Source organism: Lagopus muta, chromosome 3, assembly GCF_023343835.1.
Source record: "Lagopus muta isolate bLagMut1 chromosome 3, bLagMut1 primary, whole genome shotgun sequence".
NCBI classification, from domain to species: Eukaryota; Metazoa; Chordata; class Aves; order Galliformes; family Phasianidae; genus Lagopus; species Lagopus muta.
Window position 1 is genome coordinate 24,372,880 of NC_064435.1, and position 23,046 is coordinate 24,395,925.

At 42.1% G+C, this 23,046-nt stretch overlaps 2 protein-coding genes across 5 annotated transcripts in view; both read left to right on the forward strand.

Annotated features, from left to right (window-relative positions):
• Positions 1-23,046, forward strand: part of RBM12B (RNA binding motif protein 12B) — a 1,112,412-nt gene that overhangs the window by 686,286 nt on the left and 403,080 nt on the right. The gene's annotated exons all lie outside the window — the stretch shown is intronic.
• RUNX1T1 (RUNX1 partner transcriptional co-repressor 1) overlaps positions 7,149-23,046 on the forward strand; it is a 110,762-nt gene continuing 94,864 nt past the window's right edge. For 2 of the 4 annotated variants that reach the window (XM_048939619.1, XM_048939620.1), the window contains exon 1: positions 7,149-8,312. Coding sequence is in view for 1 of the 4 variants with exons in the window: in XM_048939621.1 (XP_048795578.1) it covers positions 8,285-8,312 (28 nt within the window). In the remaining 3 variants the exon portion in view is untranslated. Of the gene's footprint in view, positions 8,313-9,713; positions 11,301-23,046 lie in introns of those variants that run through there. The other 2 variants (XM_048939621.1, XM_048939624.1) reach the window with 2 other exon arrangements.

The following is a 23,046-nucleotide window of genomic DNA, read 5'->3' on the forward strand; positions in this document are numbered from 1 at the left end:
CTTCCTTCCTTCCTTCCTTCCTTCCTTCCTTCCTTCCTTCCTTCCTTCCTTCCTTCCTTCCTTCCTTCCTTCCTTCCTTCCTTCCTTCCTTCCTTCCTTCCTTCCCTCCTTCCTTCCTTCCCTCCTTCCCTCCTTCCCTCCTTCCCTCCTTCCCTCCTTCCCTCCTTCCCTCCTTCCCTCCTTCCCTCCTTCCCTCCTTCCCTCCTTCCCTCCTTCCCTCCTTCCCTCCTTCCCTCCTTCCCTCCTTCCCTCCTTCCCTCCTTCCTTCCCTCCTTCTTTCCCTCTTCCTCCCTCCCTCCCTCCCTTCCTTCCCTCCTTTGTTTCCTTCTTTTCCTTCCTATTTTTTTTAAGATGTAGGGCTACCCTGCTTCATACTTATTTCACAAATCAATAGAACATAGAAAAGCAAGTATATATATATATACTCAAGCTTGATACTCCAGCAGATATACAATGCCTGTGAGGCCTAATCGATGGCTTTTGTGATGTGGAACAGCCTCCAACACTTCCAGCCTTCATTGCTCAGAAACCTGGACAGATGTTTATAACTTGCCATGAGAGCAGCAAGGAGAACAAGTTATTTTGGTTCAGCCCTGGGGAAACCCCAACATTAGCCCAGCAGCAACCTAACTCTGCTGCTTAGGGCTCATCAGATCCAAAAACCATATCCAGATTTAGATGAAAATCTGTCTAAAAAATGTCAGAAAAAGAGATGCTAAATCTAGGAATCCTCAAATTTTCCTCTTTGAGAGTGAGCCCAAAGTGAGCACAATTTAAGCTTATGGGAGTTTAAATTAGAAAATCTTGTTCTGATACAGATAAATGGGAAAGAGTATTGGGCTCCTATCAGCTTTTTTTTTTTTTCTTTGGCTTCTACTAAACTTTGAAATACTAAGTGGGTGAAAATGATCCAAATAAGGAGATACACTTGTTCAAGAATGCTAAACTTAGTAAACAGAAATCTCCAGCTTTTAAGCTGGAAATTTGAAGGACTCAATTTCACAAACGTCCCAGGAACCTGAGAGACTGACTTCATCTAGGAGTCACTGAAGTCTAATTCAACAAAATTCGCAATTTGCTATGGTGTGGCAAGTATCACTAGAAAACCATTTATGAATAAAGCAAAGTAAAGGGAGATGATAATATACAAGAAGATGTATATTATGTCCTCAAAATTATAGGAAAAAATAAGCAAGCAAGAGTGGGAAGTTTCAGGGCAAAAACTATTCAGTTAAGAAGAGAAATAGAAAAAGCAACATCAGATATATTGCTTGTTAACTCAAACTTTGGAAGAATATTCACTGGCAAAAGAATGATCACACTTCTGTAAGCAACCACAAAGGTATCTGCCTTCTCACGGTGAGCTATTCAATATTAAAAAGTTATCATATTTAGATCAAACAATAAAAAATTAAATTACACATTTTTATCATGTAGACTGAAGATTGTTTCTTCAGGATTTTTTTAAAAGGCCTTCTAAATTTGACTTAGCTGGTTTCCGGGATATAGGATGTAACTACCAAATGTATTATTATTATGTTTACTTTTTGTCCATGGTTAAAAAGCAAATAATTGTGTAAGCGAGAAAGACATTTCAGCTAAAAATATGTGATTTGAACGGGAAAGTATTTTTAGCAGTAAGGTCTGTGAGAGTTCTAGTTCTGATCCTTTCCTAAGAAATAAATGACCAAACACGTCAGTCATTTCAGGGAGACAGAATCAGGTTGTTTCTGGAAACGGGCAATAAATTATTATGGCACTTCGTGTGAGATTTTGACACATGCAATAGCACCTTACTTCAAGGAAAGTTCCAATGAACCTGTTGGAAAACACACCAGAACTGGTTGCTACCCTGTTCAACTAAAGGTGGCTGAATTTAGCTCTTCATTTTTTTAACCATACAACATGGGCTTCTGTAGGCTGCTTCATTTACAGCCATATTTTTGTTACTTTCCTTTTAAAAGGTAACTTGTTGTATTGTCATGTGCAGCGTTGAAAGTCTTGTGCTGTTCCTTTTTGTCCAATAAAGAGTGATTTCAAACTGTGCACTGCCTTATATGCCAGTTTATATGTTATGCTTCACTTCCAACATCCTCTCAACTTTGATTGTTTAAAGTTTTTTTAAAAAGAAAGATTTTCTGTCTTCTGTAAGGCATCATTTTTTTCAGTATTGCTACTTTTCCTATTTGTCTGAGACCAGAAGTAATAAGTGACTGATGTATCAAAGCGTTTTCCCCATAATGATGTGCATACGAGACAACATATTAACTTGCTATTGATTTGCAAATAACTATTCCTGAGCAAACTAGATTTCATTGGTTTCTTTCTAAAAATAAACCAGGCTTTAAATAGAGTCCAACAAGCAAAGCAGTACCAGACTCAATTATCTAGATGAGGTTTTTTTCCGCAGCAGCCTGAAACTTTGAAGCATGATTTTGTTTTGTCAGGATACTCGTTACTTTATTTTAATACAATTCCTACTTCATGTTAATAAATGTTTTGCATCCTAAGTGGCACATACTGCACCCTGTTTAAATCTTGATTTTTAAATTATTATCTTGTGAGTTATAAAGTAATCACATAAGGATGATACAAAGGCAAGGGAAAGTCTAAGCTTGATTGTAGGAATACAGTCAAGATATGTACCCATGTACATCATTGTAAACACAATGTAAAGTAAACTAGAATGCCAAAGTCTCTAAGCTACTCCTAGAGTGTTTATTTATTTCTGTGAAGGATTCTTCCAGGTTAAAGAGACAGATGGATTTTGAAGAAACCACTATAATAAAAATTGCTTTCCAGGATAGTTTGAATTTTTGTTTTCCAGATGTAGGTTTTAAAACATGCATTTGTATAATTTGGTTTGATGCAAATATCAACAACAGTTGTGGGAGAGTGGTTTCAGTTACATCATGCAGAGGCCATGATATTAATAGAGTTCCCGGCTCGACCACTTTGGTTTTATTTACAGCCAGAGACATAGAGATCTGCTGTCCCAAAAGAGGACTTCACCTCATGTCATGAGACCTGCATGAGCCAGGTCCTGTCTCCAGTACTGCCAGCGTATGGTCAGCTGCAGCCAGCAGGGAAACACAGCTACACTCCCAACTGAGCTCATGTGTAAGTGGAATAACGCACTGTCAACATGTCACTGGAAAAGATAAGAGAGCCATGTCGTTCCCCCTTTCACACATCAAATGCCACTGAACTATTTACAGGACGTAGCAGAGAGGGGTTGCGTATGCATAAAGGAGGAAACCTGTGCAAGTTCACACATCTTGGGTTCACTACTTTAGACCACGTTGGCCATTGGAGCTCCCCACTCTGCCCCAGGGACAAACAGCCCTGCCTGCAGATCTGCTTTGGGGGACTTCTCTGGTGTTTAGGTAAACAGCTTTGTGGCTGCTTGTTTTACTCCTGGCTGCTAACAGGAGGTGACTGTTTATTGCCAGGTGGCGGCCCAGCAGGTGAGAAGTCAGGGGGCATGCATGGGGCAGCCGCAGCAGCAAGGCCAGGAGACTTGTGCCAGGCAGGCACTTCATGCAGCTCTTATTGCTTCCTGGAACCCCAGCAGCAAGACATTTCCTGCTCTTTAACATGAGTGGAAACCAAATTTATTCTTTCCAGTTTGGTGGGTTTCGGGTTTGTTGGAGAAGAAGCTCTGAGCCTGGATTGTTCCTTTTGGTTCCAGTAAAGAGAAAAACAAAACAAATCTCAGCACTAAAAATAAATATTTTTATCTTAAAATACATTTAATATTAAATATTAATGTAATAAATATTTAACATATTTATTTGTATAAATAAATCATACACAGCAGATTAGGGCAAGGCAAGCTTTTTGCTTCTGAGAAAACAAAAGTTTTCAAAACAATTTTCTTATCTCTTTTTGGTGGATGTTGCTATATTTAACTGAACCGTCCTTCTGAAAAGATTTGTGTTTTCAATAAGAAGCCATATTTCACTGAAAATGACTGACAGCTATGACAAAGCTGGCATTCCAGCAAATGACCATCAATAGGTACTTTCTGTCTACATGAACTTTCCCCAAATAACCCAGCTCTCCTTTTTCTGTCACAGCACATGTATACATGTGCAAAGCGCATCAGGATGCTGCAACAGCAAAGGGTTTTTTGGAGTCCTGACAATGCCAAAGGAAGGCAAAGAGGAATGCAAGAAGTGCCCTTAGCACAGAATTTAATTAAGGCATTCCCCAAATAAATATACATGAAGCAGGGCTAAAACTTATCACATCAGACAAGGAGATGTCAAAATGCACATCAGTGAAGCCTGTAACATCCTGAAGGTAGATAGCCTCTTTCTTTCCATTTGGAAGGAACTTAACACATTTTCATCCGAACCAAAAGCAGAAGGTAAACAATAGCGAGAAGGGAGATGGCAAGCAGGTGATGTGCCAGCTCTTGCAGCATGTACATCACCTAGTGGACATGCTCTGCATACTGAAGGGTGGAGATCTGTCCTGCCGCAGCATACTTTCTGCTCCCTTTATCAAGCACTTGTCCTGATGCACAGGGTACAGGTGGGATTTAGCCTGCACTCAGCCAAGTGGTGATGGATTTTGCAGAGTATGTGTATCACCAGCACACACTGTGCAGCAACCACCTTTGGAGTGTGCCACCTGCAAAGGGTGTGCAACCAGGAGGGGATGGAAACTAAGCGTGGCCCATGCTAACATATAAAAAACACTTGTAAACTACAGGGGAAATTGGGAAAACATGGATAAGTTCATAAGTTAAAGCTATCAAATATCGAGCTAAACTGTTTAGTTTTATATGAACGTTTACTGTGCCTCAGTGAAAATAAGTGCTGGTGAAATGAGCACTGTGGCAGTCACAGTGCCAAGGCCTGGCCCAGCCCAAAACAACAGGGAGATCCCTGCATACTTCCTGCAGCATACAGAGAGGTTTTTGGTAATGGAAGTCATCTCAATGGAAAGACATCACCTCAAAGTGTCTGTAAATTTTGAGCAGAGAACTGTTAGAACAGGTTCCGGATGCAGACATGCAACAGAGTTTGACACCTGGAGCTGCGAGGCAATGATGATTGGAGGGACATACATGTGTCTATTTTTAAATGGCACTGAGGTGAGTTGATACAGAAATTCTGTTCCAAGAATGTCAGTACGGATGAGTGCCCATAATATAATTATTTGCAGCAAAAAGCAAGCCACGTTTCAGCTCGGAACATTTGATCTGTCTATGTACAATCAAAATACAGTCAGTTTTGGACAGCATCGCAGGATATTTCTGACTCCCATGTGCAACTCCGCTTCCACCAGCCTTCCTCTCACACCATATCACACAGCGATACACGGTGTAAATCCTTCACATGTCAAATCAGACATGGCAGCTACAGTCTGCAGGAAAAATCTGTGGGGTGTAAAGTTACCAAGTATTTGTGAGGTCTGCTGTGAGCCTGCGTTTTTTTTCTTCCTGAAACATAAATTCATGTTTCAAAGAACATGTTTATTTTTCCTTTTGCACTAAAACATACCTGCTTTCTCCAGGAAATAAATAGAGAGAAGAAAAAGGTGTGGGTAAGAGAGGCATGCAATAAGCCAGGCTTCACTCATCAGCTAGGGAATATAATGACAATATTTGGTAGTTACGATCTTTTATGACTTAGGAATCATGTCAACGTATTCTCCCTGCATGATGGGGGAGCTCAGTCACTGCGTGAGGGTCTGCATCTATTGCTCTGTGAGGCAGGGCAGGCATTCTGAAAGGTGACTTCTGTACTATTCTCTTTACAGAACATGGGAGATGTTAACTTGATTCAGTTTGTAAGTGGATGTTTAATGGCTAATAGCTTCCCATAGTTTCTAAATGATGCTCCTTCCCTCTTTCGTAAGATAATACCTGATCTCTCAAACTAAAGGTACAAGCCAGAGGTAACTGCTCTGGTGAGGTTTTTTTGTTGCTGTTGTTTTAAGCTGAGATTTCAGACTCGGCTTTCAGTCCTCAACACGTCAGCACAACATGCTCTGTGTCCTTCGACAATTCCTGCTCACTTTTCAGCTTTCCATTCAAACAACATGGATGAAACTATCGTGCCACACAGATTTTCAGACTCAACCAAAGTCTCTGTCTGCAGCAGACAAAGGAAATATTGGAAATTGGCTATTCTTAGATTATTTTTAAAAAGCTTTTTAAAAATCGGCCAATAATTTTGGCCTCAAAATGGACCTCTGTAAAGCAGATAGCTTTTAAATTAGAAATCAATGCCCGGCTTGTGGCTTCCCACCAGTTGTGTAAATTGAAATCACTGTAGAACAAAACATGTCCTGATGTAATTGCTCCGTTGAGCTGAATTCACTTCAAGGTAAACTTGACCTCTTATTATGCTATGCCAATCTGCTCATTAAAGCCCTGTGTATCTAAATATCTGTAGGAGAGATACATTTAACCGGATCCTAAAGCATACTTTAAACGTATTTTCAAAAACAACTGCATTTTCAAAGCCTGGCACAGCAGCGGATAAATGATGCTCATAAATGTCCTTTCCAGGAATGCGTATGCGCCTGTTGTGAGCACATGTAAAGCTCCTTTACATTCAGTACACCTATTTCAGTGCTTAAAATCAGGCACTTGCAAGTTTGCAAGAGCAGGCCCGTAGCGTGTGTGTGAGTGTGCATACAGGGATAAACAATGCCGGCTGATGAGAAGTTCTGCTACACACACCAGCGCTTTTAGTTAACATTTGCCATTAAAAAAAAAAAAGCCCTACGCTAAATGCCCAGACAGTTCTGAGAGCTCCAATCACTAGCCTGAAACGCAACAAAAACACAGTTTTTTCCTCACTCTACGAAGTCGATTTTTTTTTTTCTTTTTTTCTTTTTTTTTCATGGAGGTGCCTTCTTTGTGTAGCGTCAACATGACAGCAGAAGCACCGCTTCACTGTAGGTTGCATCACTGACAATGACATTCTCTGAGAAACGTGGAAGGGAATGACTGATGAATCGGAAAATGTATGGATGCCTCCTGAAACGATTAGGGAATGAAGTGCGGAGCAAATGGTGGCACACTCCTATTAATTGTAGCTGTTCGTAATTAATTTCCACTGCAGTCGCAATCATGTTTCTGCTTTTGGAAGAATCCAGAATCCCCTTCCAGGAAAGTGTGAAATTGCATCTGGGTTCTGCAAACCACGAAAGACGTACATTTCTTTAAAAAAAAAAAAAGGAAAAAAGAAAAAAAAAAGAGAGGGAGGCCTTCCTCAATACTGTACTTTATAAAGAACAAAATACAAAGGGAAAAAGAAAATGATAATTGTTTTCTCTAAGGCTATTATCTAATGCGAAAGCAAACAGTCTGACTGGAAATCAGCTAACAGAAGGGGATTAGAGAGTAGATCTGAGAGTGGCTTGATTTCTAGCACTGCTGTCTCTTCACACAGTGATGAGACACAGGCAGAGCAGCCAGGAGCTCTCCAGATGGCCAGGGAAAGTGTTTGTCTTGGGTTACTGCAGGGCAGTCTGGACTCTTAAAGCCGGGGAGGCATCATTAGGGAGCAAGTTAGATGTCCACCCGGTAAAAGCGAGCGAGGGAAAGAAAGAGCAGGCGGGCTGCCCGAGAGGGACCGCGCTCGCCTATTGTTAACATCTACTTGACCCCCACTAACCCCCTCACGACACAGATGTCTCCTACCTCTATCACCTCCCACTGCTTTAAGCCCTCCCCCCCTGCACCTGGGTAGCGGGGCCGGGCCGGCTGCCGGCAGTATGCTGCCTGCCTCGCGAGGTGTCTGCTAGCGGGGAGCCGGGCGGAGCGGGGCGCGGAGCGGAGAGGAGAGCGGCGGAACGGAGCGCGGAGCGACGCGGCACAGCGCAGCTCGGCTCGGCCCGGCGATGCGTCGGCTGCACGGGGACAGGCACAGCCCCCGCCACTGACAGCGGCCGCTCCCTGCGCTCCGCATCACGTCTGGCTGCGGCGAGGAGAAGGAGCTGGGCGTTCGCTATCTCGGCTTGGAGACTTTATTTTTGCTTCTCGTCCTTTCCCTTGGAACCGGGAGGCTCTCTCGAGCTGATCCTCCTTTAAAAAAAAAAAAAAAAAGAGAGAGAGAGAGGAGGAGGGGGGAAAGGAGCAGCTGGAGTTTCTCCTCAGCTCGTTTTGACTTTTGTGGACGTGGATCATCTGGACTGGGAAGGGAAGCCGCGCCGCGCTGCTCTCCCCGCTCCCACCCCCGCGCCCCTCCAGCAGCCTGGGCTGCCGGCGCTCCCCCGAGCAGGACGGGAACTTTTATTTGCAGCTCGCAGCCCGTGGCGAATGGTGGGAATCTCCGGTCCTCTGCAGTGTGAGTACGGGCGCGGGGCCGCGGCGCGGGGGTGCGGGCCCCTCTTTCTTTCCCCCTCTCCTTCCCGCTGGGGCTCCGCGGCTGGAACTAACCCGGGGCTGCGGCCGTGCCCGGGTGCATGCAGCTCCTCTACCGCTGTCCCCGCTCACCGGCTCGGCCCCGGATCTCTCAAAAGCCCAGGACCCGCAGCACTCAATTTGTGTAGAAAGCAGCCCTCCGAAGCTCCTAGCTTAGGGTTTCTGTCTCCATTTAGGACTAGTTTTGTTGTTCGGGGTTTTTATCTCCCTTTTTTTTTTTTTTTTTCTTTTTTTTTTTTTTCCCTGCCCTCTTGCCAGATCCCAGACCTAGCCAATGTGAAACGGAGTGCCTGAAATATTTCTGGTGGGATTTTGTTGTTGTTCCGTTACAATCGTCGGATTATGTAGCACAGGCAACACCACTTCAGGCTATTTTGCGAGAAATATTTCAGGCTGTGCACATCGTCTTCCATTGCATCGAGGTTTCGTATCTCGCTTCCTGAAACGAGAGGGCAGCGTTAGGGAGTGCGTTTCCCAAACTGCAGTAGGATGTGATCGTGTCACCTCGCCGAGCTGAGCAGGAGGGATCGGTTCCATACGGGGGGCTGAGGGATGAACACCACACGCCCGCCCGTGCAAACGAGCGTTGCACTTTGGGCTACTTCGAGTCCTTTTGTTAGTGCTAAAGTTGGGAGACGGGGCGAAAATCGGACACGGGGGAGGAAAGCACTCGCGGGCCTCGTTGGGGCACCCCCAGCACGTGAATTCTGTTAAATTCTGTGTCCAGAAATAATCAGTGTCGTCACTGTCCTCTGCTCCCCGAAATGTTAGAGAGAAACTGAAAGCAACTGTGGGATCGCCCGCAGCGGAGCTTTGGGGCCGGTCCCCGGGGTGCGGGAGGGCGAAGGCATGCGGCCCCACCGTCCCTATAGCCGCCCGGTCTCCCGCTCAGCCGTCGGTCCAAGAGCGGCTGCGGGCTTCTAAGTCGAGAGGAGCCGGATCTTGGAGACTGCTGGGTGCGGGCTGCATCCCCCGCTTTTTCATCGCTGCGGTGCGGGCTGCGATCCGCTGAGCCCCAGGTAGCGATCCTGCCTTAAGGAGCTGCCCGAGTTTGGTACTACCCGGTGCAGCAGGGCTGGAGATCGCTTGATCTTGTGGTAGGAAGCCGCGCGGTTCCGCAGACAAACCAGGACGCCGGTGACGGGCGTAGGGTGTTAGAGATGGGGAGAAGAGAGAGGGATATACCCCCTAAAAGCAGCCCGCATGCACAGCTGTGGGTGTACAGCGAGTGCCAAACGCCTGGCTGTGGGCATACCCTCGTGTAACTGAAGGATGCCTTCTGAGTCTCGGTATGTAAGAGCCGAGGGGCTGCTCCAGCGAATATACGTATGCTTAATGTAACTCTGACCCCTTTAACTTTTAACATCGCTTCCCCTAATTAATCTGTTCAGGCCCCAGACTTAAATGGCTGTCCGCAGCTGCTGCAAATTGATTTATCCCCTGATGGTGGTCCGACTTGCTGACCAAAGCAGGATTTATTTTTTTTTTCTCCCTACCCGTTTTTGGTCTGCTAATCTGTTTTGACTTATTTTCTCCTTCAAGCAGTACTCGCATGCTTTTTGAAGGACTCAGAAAATATTTTCTTTTGACATGTAGCTAGAAACATAATTATTGTATTTGTAAACACAATATGTTCGGGCTAAGGGTGATTATAATTTATTTAATTATACCCTCATAGCCTCACATTTCCTCTGTTTCTGCATCCTGACGGATGCAATGGGAAGTTTAAATGAGTAACTTTGTTAAGTGCAGTTTGAGGCAAGATGGGAGAGATGCTTTTAGATGTGAGTTCTGTTGTGCAGGTCTTCTGCTCTGCTTTTCTCTGAGCGGTTTGGGTGAAGCTGGGTGGTAAGAGGACTGAAACTGATTTCTGATGGCTGTTAAAGCTGATGCTTGACCTTTCCATGGGAAGTCTGAAAACCTCATGCCGTTTATTCTGGGCTGATTTCCTTAGGAAATCCAATACGAGCAGGGAACTTCCTTCAGCCTGGCTGAATGCTAGGAAAGTTTCCGTCTTGTTTATATGGTCTGGTTTTAGCACGAGGCATGTTTCTGGGGTTCCCCATCAATAGAAATAATACTAGGAAAAAGATCTAAGCATGGCATGTTCCTAACGGTTCAGTATATGGAAACACAAAGTTGGCAAAGGCTTCATTAGTTGTGAGACGAGCTGCAGGCTCCCTGTCAAAGCTTTCAGTGAAGAAGTAGTGCTGTGTTTGGTAACTGACAACTTTCTGAAGGTCACTTTTACCAGATCTGAACCTGGGGGTAGAATTGCTACCTTCAGTTCCTGCATCGCTTTTCCTTTCCATCACGGAAAACTCACATCATGCAACAGTGTGAAGGAAAGCCCAGTCCCCACCAAGACCCAGCACCCCAAAGTTTGCTGATGCTGAGCTGAAGCCAGGCTGGGTGTGAGGGAGGTGGTGGGACACAGCGAGCTGTCGTGGGGCCGGTGGGAGCGGGCTGGAGAAGACAAGAACCATTCTGTTTGTAATGGAATGCAGACAGCAGCGTTAGGTCACTGCTTCCTGGCAACTGCTGCACGAGTTGTTTTCCTTCAAAGGCTTTGAGCTTTTAAATAGTTTCCAAAATCTTTTCAAGTAAAACATTGCCTTCTACCATTTCTGACCACCTTAACGTTAACTCGTTTCTTGCCTAAATAATGGACCAGTAAAACATCACACAGCGTCTCATCTGTATACACTTAACACTATGTATGCCTGCGCGCACATGGAGTTCAGTGCCAGAAGTATTGTTTGTAGAATAAAGGGGAGAAAAACAGCTCCACCTGGAGTGCTGGCCAGTGGCTAGTCAGCTCAGAATGTTCTTCCCTGTCAAATCCTGTTTCTCACTTCTCTGAAATGAACTTCAGCCGACAGGCGTTGAATGCGAAGCTCGCTCCATTGAGGTACTGTGCAGCCTGTGAGCCCCTCATTGCAGGCACTTGGGGTGAAACAGGCGTCTGCGGTATTTGCATTGGGGGTGATGGGAGAATGGGCTTGCAATTGTCATTTCCATCTTTGAAATCCACTTGCCACAGTCCATTACTGTTAAATCTTTAGCTAATTGAATAAGGATATTAGTATGTTGCTGTTGCGGGAGCTTCAGATTTGTTAGGCTGAGGGGGAGACCCTGGTCTTTGTTCTGTAGCAACTTAAGTTGTCATGCGGAGATCAAGAAGCCTTATCAACTGAAATGAAACGTGAACTTGGTGTTGTGAAGAGGTTATTTCTCATGGTCTGGCTGAAAAACCGCTGAAAGAAATTATTTTAAATCAGAATAAATTAAAAACCTTGGATCTGTTTAGTTAGTAGCAGCCTGCTTTTTTCATACAGCCTTTAATAGCAACCTAGAATATTTATAAGATTTTAAACTGACACTGAATTTAGCATAAGGACCGAGAGTAAATTCTTAAAATATTGGCTTCCAGATTTCATTTTCTTCACCTACTTTCACATTAAAGATCTAAAGAAAGTTAGTTTAAAAACTGAAGTTTTACTGTAAAAGGTCTTGTTTCCCTTCAGTAAATGTTACTTTTCAAAGAACTGCTTTAAAATTGTGGTTATTTTCTTCTTGTTTACTATAAACCTGATTAGCTTAATATATGGTAGCATAAATGCATCAGGAAGTATTATACTGTGTGGTTTTGTGGATAAAGAAAAACGATCAGCAGATGTAAGATCGAAGTCAAAATATCCTGCCCTTCAAAAGGCTTTTTATTTCCCTTCAAAATAATTTCATCTGAGAGACATTGACTTCCATCTTCATTTTTTTTTTCCCCTGCCATTGATATGAAAGTTTCCAAATATCGTTTAGAGAACAGTGGACGTTTTATTAAAGTAAACATTAGTTCAGTATAATGGAGGTAATTGTAAGTGATAAGAGCAGAGCAGGTTATCTGTGTGTTGTTTAAACAGAAGGAGCTATTTTGCACCATTTCCAGTAGCCATCTGTAGAGGAGAAGGGTTTGCACCTGTCTGTCCACACTAATTATAGATTAGGTCCAAAGAAATGAAATTCGAGTAGGCTTTCTCTTAATGAAATCCATAGTGATTTTATTGTAAATGTGTTTTGTGTACAGACGGTGATGGTTGGGCTGCGAGTAAAATAAATTGCTGTATGGCCGTCATGTACCTGTGGTTGTAAAGCAGGATACTGCTGCATTAACAGAGGTGCTGAATAAAAACACACTGCTCCGTTTATGTCCCAGGCTTCAGTTGTAGATTTAGTTCAGTTTAGCCAAAAAGGTTCACTTCAGGCACAGTCTTTTGCGGGTGTGTTTCAGGGTCGACTTCTCAGTTACCATCATTTTCATGTCAGTGTGCTGGCACATAGGTGGTCCTGTGGCTGAAATATATGGGGTAGACATGGTTTCCTATTAAATATGTATATATGCATGTAGATACTTTGCTCTGGTTTAATATTGTATTGCTAAAATAAAGTGGAAAGAGTGAGAAATGCCTTCTGCAGTAAAAGGTCACATGAATTTCTACCACATCTGTTTATAGTAATTATGAACATAATTAACATAAGAATTACAAGTGAAGTAATGACAAGCTGAGCTATGAGGTATTGTGCCATAATGGTCATATGTTGGAATTCTCACATTATAACACACTAGAATTCACATATTCAATGCAAGAAAGAAAATGTTAGATTTTTATCTATTTTAATGCTTCAAAACTTATCTGCCTGGGGCAGATGGACTTTACGCTTTATAGGAAGGTAACCCATGATTAAGAGGGAGTCAGTTGAAATTAAGATTTCTAGCCTGCAGCTTGGACTTTGAGACAGCTGTGCTTATGGAACGCCACTTCTGTTACACATTTGTAGTCTGATTGTATTTATTTTATTACCACACATTGCTTTATTTTTAAATGTGAGTGTTTTTGCAGCAAACTGTTTACATTAGAAAAGATCCTGGATTAGCTTTTCTTCAGAGAATTAGGACTGGAGTAGTAAAACTGCCTGGTGCGATGGCCAGCACCGATACAAGATGAGCATTGTGGCTCTGGCAGATGAGAATCTGATGGATCCTAAATTAGCTCATTGCATATTTTATATATATAAAAATATATACACATATATATATGCATATATACACATATATATATGCATATATATATGTGTGTGTGTGTAAAGAAAAAAAAAATCTTAACATCTTAAGAACAAAAAGAACAATTAGTACACAATATTTTGAAAGAACATACACATAGAGAAAGCTCTGTGGTACCTTCCAGGCTGAATTTAAGACACTTTTCTTTAGAAATGCATAGGGCATACCATTAAGTGTGAGGGTTAGGGTTTCTCATGAGTTGACTAACTCCTGTAATGTGACCTGATTACCTCTAAATATGGTTGTCACACAACTGACAACTGGAGGAAGTTGTGCAAAAAGTGGCCCTTTGGTAGGGTAAAAATACTGGCCAAGGAATGCGCATAGTAAATTTGACGCGTAAAAAGTCAGTTTACCTTTAATGGAAAATTAAATTCCTGATAAGAAAATTTGACAAATTGCTGTCTTTCTACTGCTAAATGTGTAGAGTGGTTTATGAAGAATACAAAAAAATTACCTTGTGCTATGTCTCGGCGATAGCAAGAGGTTTTTGCATTATTGGATTAGTGGAGGATTTGTGACAGACCCCTTTTTATCTGACATTCATTGCAGTGACATGATTTTCACGCACACGCCCTTCCCCCACTTAGGTTCTGCTTTTCACTTTGTATTATGTGTCAAATTCCCTTTATTTCTTTTCTTGTGGAAAAACTGCTATCTTGGCCGAGTGATTTTTGGAAGGGGTTTGGTGCTGAACAATGCTTGTTTCACTCCAGCATGCTGTCATTGTCCTCATCCCAGCCATCGTGTTGCTTCTCTACAGACGTGTGAGGGAGACACATTCCCATAACAGATAAATGCTGGTTCCTAGGGAGGAACATTTGAAAAGTACAGAGTGAATTGAGCAACCAGCGGTCTTTATGCAGGGATGTTGCTGGCTGGCTCTGCCCTCAGCTGCAGGCCAAGCATTGCAGGCTTTGCTTTCTCCCTTCCCAGTAAGTTTTGATGAATCCAGTTAATACGAACTGAGCGCTTGTTTTCTTGATATCTGAAGTGCTGGGCGGAGGGCCTGCTCTGGTTTATTGTTCCATCTCTGGTGGATGATGGTGACCTTCAGCCAGGCATAGGTGCTGTGTGGCACTGGGGCTCTTGGCTGTAGCAAGGCTGAGCTGTGGCTTGTGCTGGCTGCTTGGCCAACATAAGGCTGGGTGTCTCAGTGCTCTTGATAGGACACATCCTCTGTCTGGGTCCTAGGCTGATGGAGATCATGGGGATGTTGTCTTGGTGGGGATGGAGGTGACTTCAGGTATTGGCCCCATAGGCTTAGTGCTACGTCTAGCACAGCGCTTGTCCCATAGCTGTGGGAGCAAAGCAGAACCAGCTGCCAGCCTGAAGAGAGGGTGAAAGGATCCGGAGCACCCACCGCTACCTCACAGCTCACTGTGCCTCCCTTTCCATCTGGGTCACACAGCCTCCGCCCTGCAGGGACACGGGGCTGGGTTGCAGATAAGCTGTGATATGTATGTGTGTGCTGGGCACGCACAAAGGCCGCACTGCCCGCTGCCCACCTCCCTCCCGCTGCCTGAAGGTGGTATGCATCCACGCTGAGGCCCATCGATTGGATTGTTCCCCCCTTCTTTTCCTCTGGATGCAGATAGCAGGTGGTTTTTCAGTTCTGCCCAGATTACAGCGCCTCAAAGAGTGTGCGTGCACGTTGTTTTAGCAAATGGCTTCGTCAGCAATTATTTCTTAAAGAAACCTTAAGCAATTACCTTTAAAATATATCCAAGAAGTTTGAAATATTGCTGTTTTCCTTTGTCAAGTGTTTGCACAGATAGATATATAGCTATGATGCAGTAACTAAAAGCCTAATTAAAATTTGTTTAAAGCCAGGGGGGCATGTATTCTTGTTGACAGCAGCAGATCGATAGGGTAAGACAATAGAGCCCCATTATTTTACTTCCATTGACTGAACATATTGACATTTTGGGTTTGCGATTGCCTCAGTGAGCATGATGAAACACTGAAATTCACAAACCAACTGTCTGGAGTGGCACATATATTACTGTATGTCATTTCTGCCTTCAGGTTACCTTATCACTGAAGCAGAATGGTAATGGATGGCAGCAAAGCACTTCAGAGAGGTTAGGCCTCCATCAGTTAAGGAGCTGACACGTAGCAGGTTTCAGGAGTATCTTTAATTACACCTAGAATTATGTACAAGGGAAGATGGTACTTGTTACCTGCTGCAGCACTTCAGAGTTTACAGACTCGGCAGCAGACAGGATAACAAGGTACTTAAGTTTCATATTTTATGTACATGACTTGATACCTTAACCTTTCGCAAGAAGAGCCCAAGGACTGCCATTTGTGTTCCTTGTGTGTTCACCAATGGCAACCCTTGATGCTCAAGTTCCAAAGTGCCTGCTAGACCTTCTCTAATTCTGAGGATTGCACAAGGAAACAAAGAACAACTTTAATGTAAATATTTCAACTTTGGCCTTCTCAACATGCTTTCGTGACAGCGCTTGGAAGATTCAATATGGGGAAGATACTGCAGAATGACAGATATACATTTTTATTTAGTATAAAGAAAAGTGTACAGTTATGCATACATATGCACAAATTGCATATATTAATGTATACGTTAATGTATAAACACATATAAAAAGAAGACCCAGTGGTTGCAGAACATAGGACGTGTCTTATTATATCAAAGTCTTTCAGATGTTCTTTAAAATCTAGCTGACTGCAGAATGAAACGCATCAGGGTTAGGCGGAGATAGAGACTGAAATTAATTTAAGGCAGACAAAAAGCTAATATGAAAGAGCTACCAGTGATTTAACTCATTTTTAAAAGTAACTGTAATGAAAATATAAAATGTATTCTGAGTGTGCCATCTACTCAACAATTGTTGCCATCAAGTGGACTGCTGATGCCCTTTAAGATGGTAAAAAGAAAACTGGTCCTTTATACCATTTTCATGAAAATGTTAGGTTTCTGTTTGATCAGCAGGTGCTGTTGAGATGAAAGCCATGTGTAAATTTTCAGAAGGCCAAAAGTGTCAATTCAGAAAAGGAAAGTGATAAGAGAAAATGCAATCAGTTTTCCTGTTTTCAATTTGTGCAGGATTTGAAGAGCTGTTTTGTTAAACTGCTACATCTGCTCCAATATGAATATTGAACTACTTCCACTAAAAATAACACCCTATAATTTGGAAGCCATTGCAATCTTTTGTTAATGCAAGTGGGTTATTTAAAAAAAAAAAAAAAAAATCTATTCTGAAAAAATCTCCTGCCTAATGTGCATTTTTGTTTATCGGCACTTTTATCTTCAGCAGATAAAATAGCATTATGCAATTAGGGCCATATCTGTTTGGACTGTAAAAATGGCACTGGATAGCTGAATGTCATTGTATTGGCTAAAGGATTTAACGTGTACATTTAAAACGATTTCATTAATCAACTATGATAGTATCTTAAAATCATGAGTGGCTGCTTCCCCATTCTAACCATGCAGCCTCACCTACCTCTGAGTACCTTGCAGAAAGTAAGGGAAGTTCAGAGCATAGCAGAGCTTTCTTTGGCTTGTTTCATCCTTATTAGACCTGCAAATCTATAGTTAGGCTCATTAAGAACCTTTTGGTGTGGTTTTTGGAGTGACTTTTTCTATGGTTAAATGAAATGATTAAGTTAGGTTTGAATACCTATACGCAAACATATTTGCTGCTCTTGAGCTGCTAATCCAGGTGAGTTTTATGAACCTGGAAAGAGCTGCATTGGTAAAACGTAAATTTTCTGTTGGAGGCATCTCCAGAGGGAAAAAAATATATATTTTTAATTAAAAACAAAACAACATCCTCCTCATGTAATGAAAAGGGCAGTTGCTTGTTGGCTTTTTTGATAAGGATCTTAATGAAGAAGTGATAATTCAGTTACATCTATAGAGCCCTATGTATGTAACATCAGTAAACACAGAAAATGAAATTAGAGTTTTTCATTTGCTTCTTTATTTCACATTTAGTGCAATGTAGAGAATTACCTGGCTTTAATATTAGGATGGGCTTTAGCTGCTGAATTCTAATCCAAAAGTCAGGAACTCGGTTCCTTGGCAGGTGTGTGTATGGGAAGGGGCCTTGCTGGTGCTTGTGTTTGGTTTTACAATTGGATTTGTAAGCTATTGACCTTGGGGGATTTTCCTCAAAGTGATCTGCAGATCAAAAATAATTAAAATTCAATAAACTTGAAATTTAAATATAGAACGGATTTTGTGAGAGATCAGCGCTTGCAGGAGGTTGTCTGGAAGTCTGTGGCATGTCTACTTTGTAGTTTGTATTCCCAAACATAACTGTGTGTGTGCACACGTGCATAAATTTATGTTGAATGACAGAGGGATGATTATTTATACAGATTTTATCCCAAACTCCGTGCACTCCTGAAACATAACAAAAAGCCTCCCTCCCCGGAAGAGTGTTTACATCCTATGACAGTCACTAGATTCAAATCTTCTAAACATGAAAGTTGTTTCCTTTCCTCCAAACCTCCTTTCCCCCAACAAAGCTAACCCTGTTAAACCTCACCTTCTGTGGGACGTATACATAGTTATAGACATATGTACGAGAAGTAAATATTACAAAAAAACACGGCCGATCGGAGCAAAATGTCTGTAGCCTTAAATAACTTGTGATATCTGCCAACAGCAGAACCCGCGCTGAGCTGGCCCCGCCGTGGCTGACCCGGCGACGTGAGACCCTGGCGGAGCCCCGTGTTAGCGCTAAGTGCCTACGCGGAGCTTTCTGCTAGCGACTATCGCCAAACAAATGCTCTGCCGTCGTGTGCTAAGGGAGATGCTGTCTGCCTGAGGAGTTTTTAAGCTAAGGTGCTTCTTGTTCCGGTTGTAGGTTTCTCTTTTTGCAGGGATTGGGGTGGAGTCTCTACATGCTGAGATTGTGTATAGGTAGAGAGTCTATATTGAAATATTCTTATCTGCGTTTTCTCAGCACACTCATTGAAGTGCTCTGTTCTCATTCTTGGCCAAAAATTCTGAATGCTGTTTTGCTTTTCCTATTGAATAGTTGCTGTATATAATTCCAGTGGTTGTGAATGGAAATGTGACTACAGAAAGAAATCCTTTCATGCTAGCTTTCATTTTCTGTGATAGGTTTTGGGATGCCTCAAAGGAGGAACATCCTAGATATCCAAAATATTTATGAATGCACACAGAGGATTGAAAAGAAGTTCAGCAAAATGCTTTTGTTTATCTTTAGTTCTTGGGCATGTGTGAAATAGAGTGACTTATTGAAGTGATGTTCATTTTTTACCCTGTGTTCTTGATTAAATTTTGTTATCACAAAAACACAACTGTGTTAAGCAGAACTATACAGCAGTAGTAGTCCTGAACAGTCCCATACTGCCGCATGTTGACATGTGGTCTTTGTGACATATTTGGTTATTTCTTCAGGCAGGCTTTTGAGATATTGCCACTTCTGTTAGTCAAGGCAGGGTGACTGTGGTGCTCATGATAAAGTAACACCAACAGTTGATAGAGGATAACAGATTCTCTTGGAAAATAAGTTGCTGTCTGGAAAGATATAAGACTCCACCTAGTGGAGTGGAATTAATCTGCACACAGTGGCAGGTAACGACGAATAATAAAATATGCATCATTTACGAAAAGCCATGTTGAATCAGGGAGTGAAAAACAGGAATTTTGATGTGCATTTGAGGAGGTGGTTGTGTGACCGCTACAAATTGTACAAAACTGCAGCTAGTTTTGTGGCCCTAGGAGGCTTGCGTGTGCCTGCCTTTTTGGATGTTAATATATAATTTGCATAAGTAGTAGTCATTACCAGTAGTCATTTTCTTTTGCGATTCATTTTATTTGGACGTCTATGGACTACATTTTTGCATTTCTGAACATGACCACACAGGTGGCCACTTAGCTTGGGGCCTAGGTGTCATTTTAAATAGTTTGAGACAAAAAGAAGCAATTCAGCTCTCCAACTTGTCCACTTTTCCCCAATATTGTTTATTTTCTAGAACATATTTTCTGCTTTTTATTTTGTGCACTTCCACTCTGGCAGTATCAGGATGCCAGTGCTTTGTGCTGCCATGACAAATCAGGTGGCATGTCGAGTAAATGTGTGTGGCATCTGGTGGACCCAAGGTTTAACAGAATCTCTTGCGGAGCGTTAGATTAACTTGGGATTTGTACTTGTGCTTTACTTCACCATTGTTTTAGCCCCATTGCGTTATTAGGATGAAATATTTTAAAACTTGGAGGCAAGTGAACACTTACCCTGAGCAGCAAAGATACTACCCTGAAATCCTCTTCGAAAATTTATCCCAACAGTTAATCACGTGTTAGTTTAAGGAGAAAACTGCCATGGACCAGCTCAGGCTTGGACTGCAAGAGAGCATGAGGCTATTGCCAGAAAATGAGATGATTAGAATGCAACAAAGGAGACAGACTGATAGTACTGCAAAGGATATTTGGGAAGTGCGCTCCAAAGGAGTGCTTTCAGTGACATCCAGGTGAGGTTTGCTGCCAGGACCATTAAAGTGTAGTGGTGCCAGAGAAAGCTGCCAACAAATTTAGGGATAATGGCACCTGCGGGTGTGCTATCAATGGATGGTAGTGCCGGGATAATTTTTTTATTTTATTTTAATGGTGACACTGCTGAAAGTATTTAAGAGTAACGTTATAGAAAGGGTTTTAGTGAGTGAAGTCACTGAGTTCTAGGAACCATTAAGCAAAAGCTGTTTCATGACTGTGCTATTTATTATTTTTAAAGCTTGTTGGCAAACCACTTAATGCTGGAAAAGCATGCTGCAACCTGTATTAAAGTGTATTGAGGATGAGCAAGGAAAACATCAAACTGAACTTTAATAGCAAAGCTTAGTTTTCTGGATGTTACACATATTTCTTGTGCACCATTATAAATTAATGCAACACCATGGGTCAGCAGAGCTTGTGAGCCTTGGCTTGAAAGCACTGGCATTCAGATCTTCAGTGGTGTTCAGGCACCCATTTTTCCTTGAAGATGGTATGCCTTTTGTCTCAACACAAGGCTTGGATCTGCACCTTCAGTGCTCCCATCTCACCTCTGTGATTTTAGCCATACTCTGCTGCACTCATTTGGAGGTTAGATTCAGATGTTGCCCTAATGACATTATCTGATGTAAGGATAAGTGGGCTAGCTCAGGTCTGAATGTAAAGTGAGTCACTGTCTTTGCATTATAAATGATGAAGTTACCTGATGAAGAATTCCATTTAAAGGAGAGAAAAAATCCATTCCTGCTGTAATAATATTCTCAGAGGTTCCTGTTAAGTACATAGGGCCAGATTTCTCTACTTCTGCATCCCAAGAGCTGTAAAACTGTGTTTAAGCCAGCTGCCTGCTCCAAAACTTTCCAGAGACATGTACAGCTACAGTAAATAACAGCTACAGTAGTTTTAAGAGTGAGTCAATGTATCACTTCCCGGACAGTTTCTGAGATTTATGGGTCCTGTCCTCTTCCCATGAAATGCTTGGGAGGTTTTGAATAATTTCCTTCTTCTTCATTTATTTATTTTTAATTTTATTTAATGTATTTTTATTTTTCCTTTTTTTTTTTTTTTATTTTTTTTTAATTTTTTTTTTTAAGTCCAGGCCAAAATTTCTCCTTATCGTACGGAGCTATTGTTGGCCACTATTGTTTTTATTATCTCAGAGATTCTCTGGGAAGAGAAGGATGGGCAGGACCTCAGTGACAGTGCCAGAGCCTGCTGTCAGTGGCCATGCCTGCTCCCCAGGAGGTCACAGGAAGCAGGTGGCTGTATTAATTGTCCTTACTCCCAACTCTTGTCCTTCCTGGAGGCAATTTAGAAGTGGTCAGGAAGTGTCAGATCTGCTGTGTCCCCCTCCATGTTCTCTACGTCGCACATCTGTAATAACTGGAGGCATGTGCCAGGCAAGGGAAACTGCATAGGAATCCTATTGGCCTTCCTCGGTTGTGTAGACTGCTGGCTGGAAAGGCCAAGTACTGTGTATGTGAGGGTTTGCAAGTGAAATCCAGCAAAATAACTAATAATCCTATTAAAACAATTACAGTGAAGAGAAGACATTTCCTTAACATTCAGAATCTTTTTTCTTTCGACCTGTTGATAGAGGTGCTACATAAGAAAATACAAAAAATCATTGGTATATGAAGTATTTGATCCACTTTTATCTGTTGAGTGGAGGACAGGGAAGGAAAACACTTTTTCTGCTCAGGCCACTCTGCTTTTAGTGCACTATATTGCATTTACATGGTCAGTATTCTTGGTCCCATGTTGGCATTCAGTGCTGTGCTTTGGAAGACACAAACAGGCACAGCATTGCTGAGTATTTCGCTGCAAGCATTGCTCCCAATGCTGTAACACAGGTTTTGAGCTACCAGTAACATTTATTTAAGTGTCTTTTGGAAAGCATCCACTCACGCTGGAAGTTGTGTGAGTTGAATAATAAATATCATGAAAGTTATTTGTCTGCCACATGCATTTGAGAGGAAATGGAGAAGCTTCTGTTCAGGTATACTCTTGCTTTTACCAAGACTACTTGCCCAAGTGGGGTGGGCTGCAGGATTCTGTGGCTGGTGAATCATGCTAGTTTCTGAATCACTCTTACAAAATACCAGCTTGAAATATGAACAAATAATGAGCACTTTATGCCTAAACTTGTATGTTATATACAGAATAGCAAAATAGCATTTTAAAATAGAATATTTGGTAAAGGGTTCATTAAAAATGGCTTCACAATTTAGTTCTATCAAAGCCATTTTACTACAAAAAGTATTCTCATCAGATGGGAGAAGGTATCAGCGTTCCTGTAAGAATATCTGATTTTTATTCAGCTACTTTCTGTGGGATTAAGCTCCCTTCTTTTCTGTGTGAGATCAGCTGACAGCAGCAGCAACCAAATTGTGTTTGCAGCTGGGCAATTACAGTAGACCCTAAGATCTGTGACTGTCAACCATGAACACAGATGCCTTCAAAGTTCTGTTTTCCTTCCATGTGGAAGTCGTTGGCATGGAACAGATGCCTTCATTTTGGAGAAACCAACCTCTGGATATAATTGGTTCTCTCTTCTCTTGTCCTCTAGGGACAGTCTCACAGATGAAATTAGATGAGAGGAAGAAAAAGATGCAGGCACACACATACTCACACATGACATGAAGCAAGAGTTTTCAGGGTCTCTCTGTTTTGTCACATGGAACTGTTTTACAGCTGGAAGATTAATCTCCATTCTTAGCACTCTACACACGATGATTCTGCCATCTGAAAAACATGCAATTTAAATGTATATCTGGCTCAAGTTTATTATTAATTGAAGCATGCTTGTTTAGAAATAAGACCAGCATGTCCAATTCTTATTAACTCAGAGTGAAATGTTGAATCCTGCGCTATTGATAGATGCTGCCGTCTCAGAAATTCAGAGTTAAATGGCAGAGTAGACAAGACGATTTAAAAACAATCCAAATTTTGGTTGGAGTGATAGGATCAAACTGTTTCCATCATCCAGTTTACTAGTTGTTGACATAGGATGAAAAAAGGCATATGCAGCAAGTAGTTTATTTC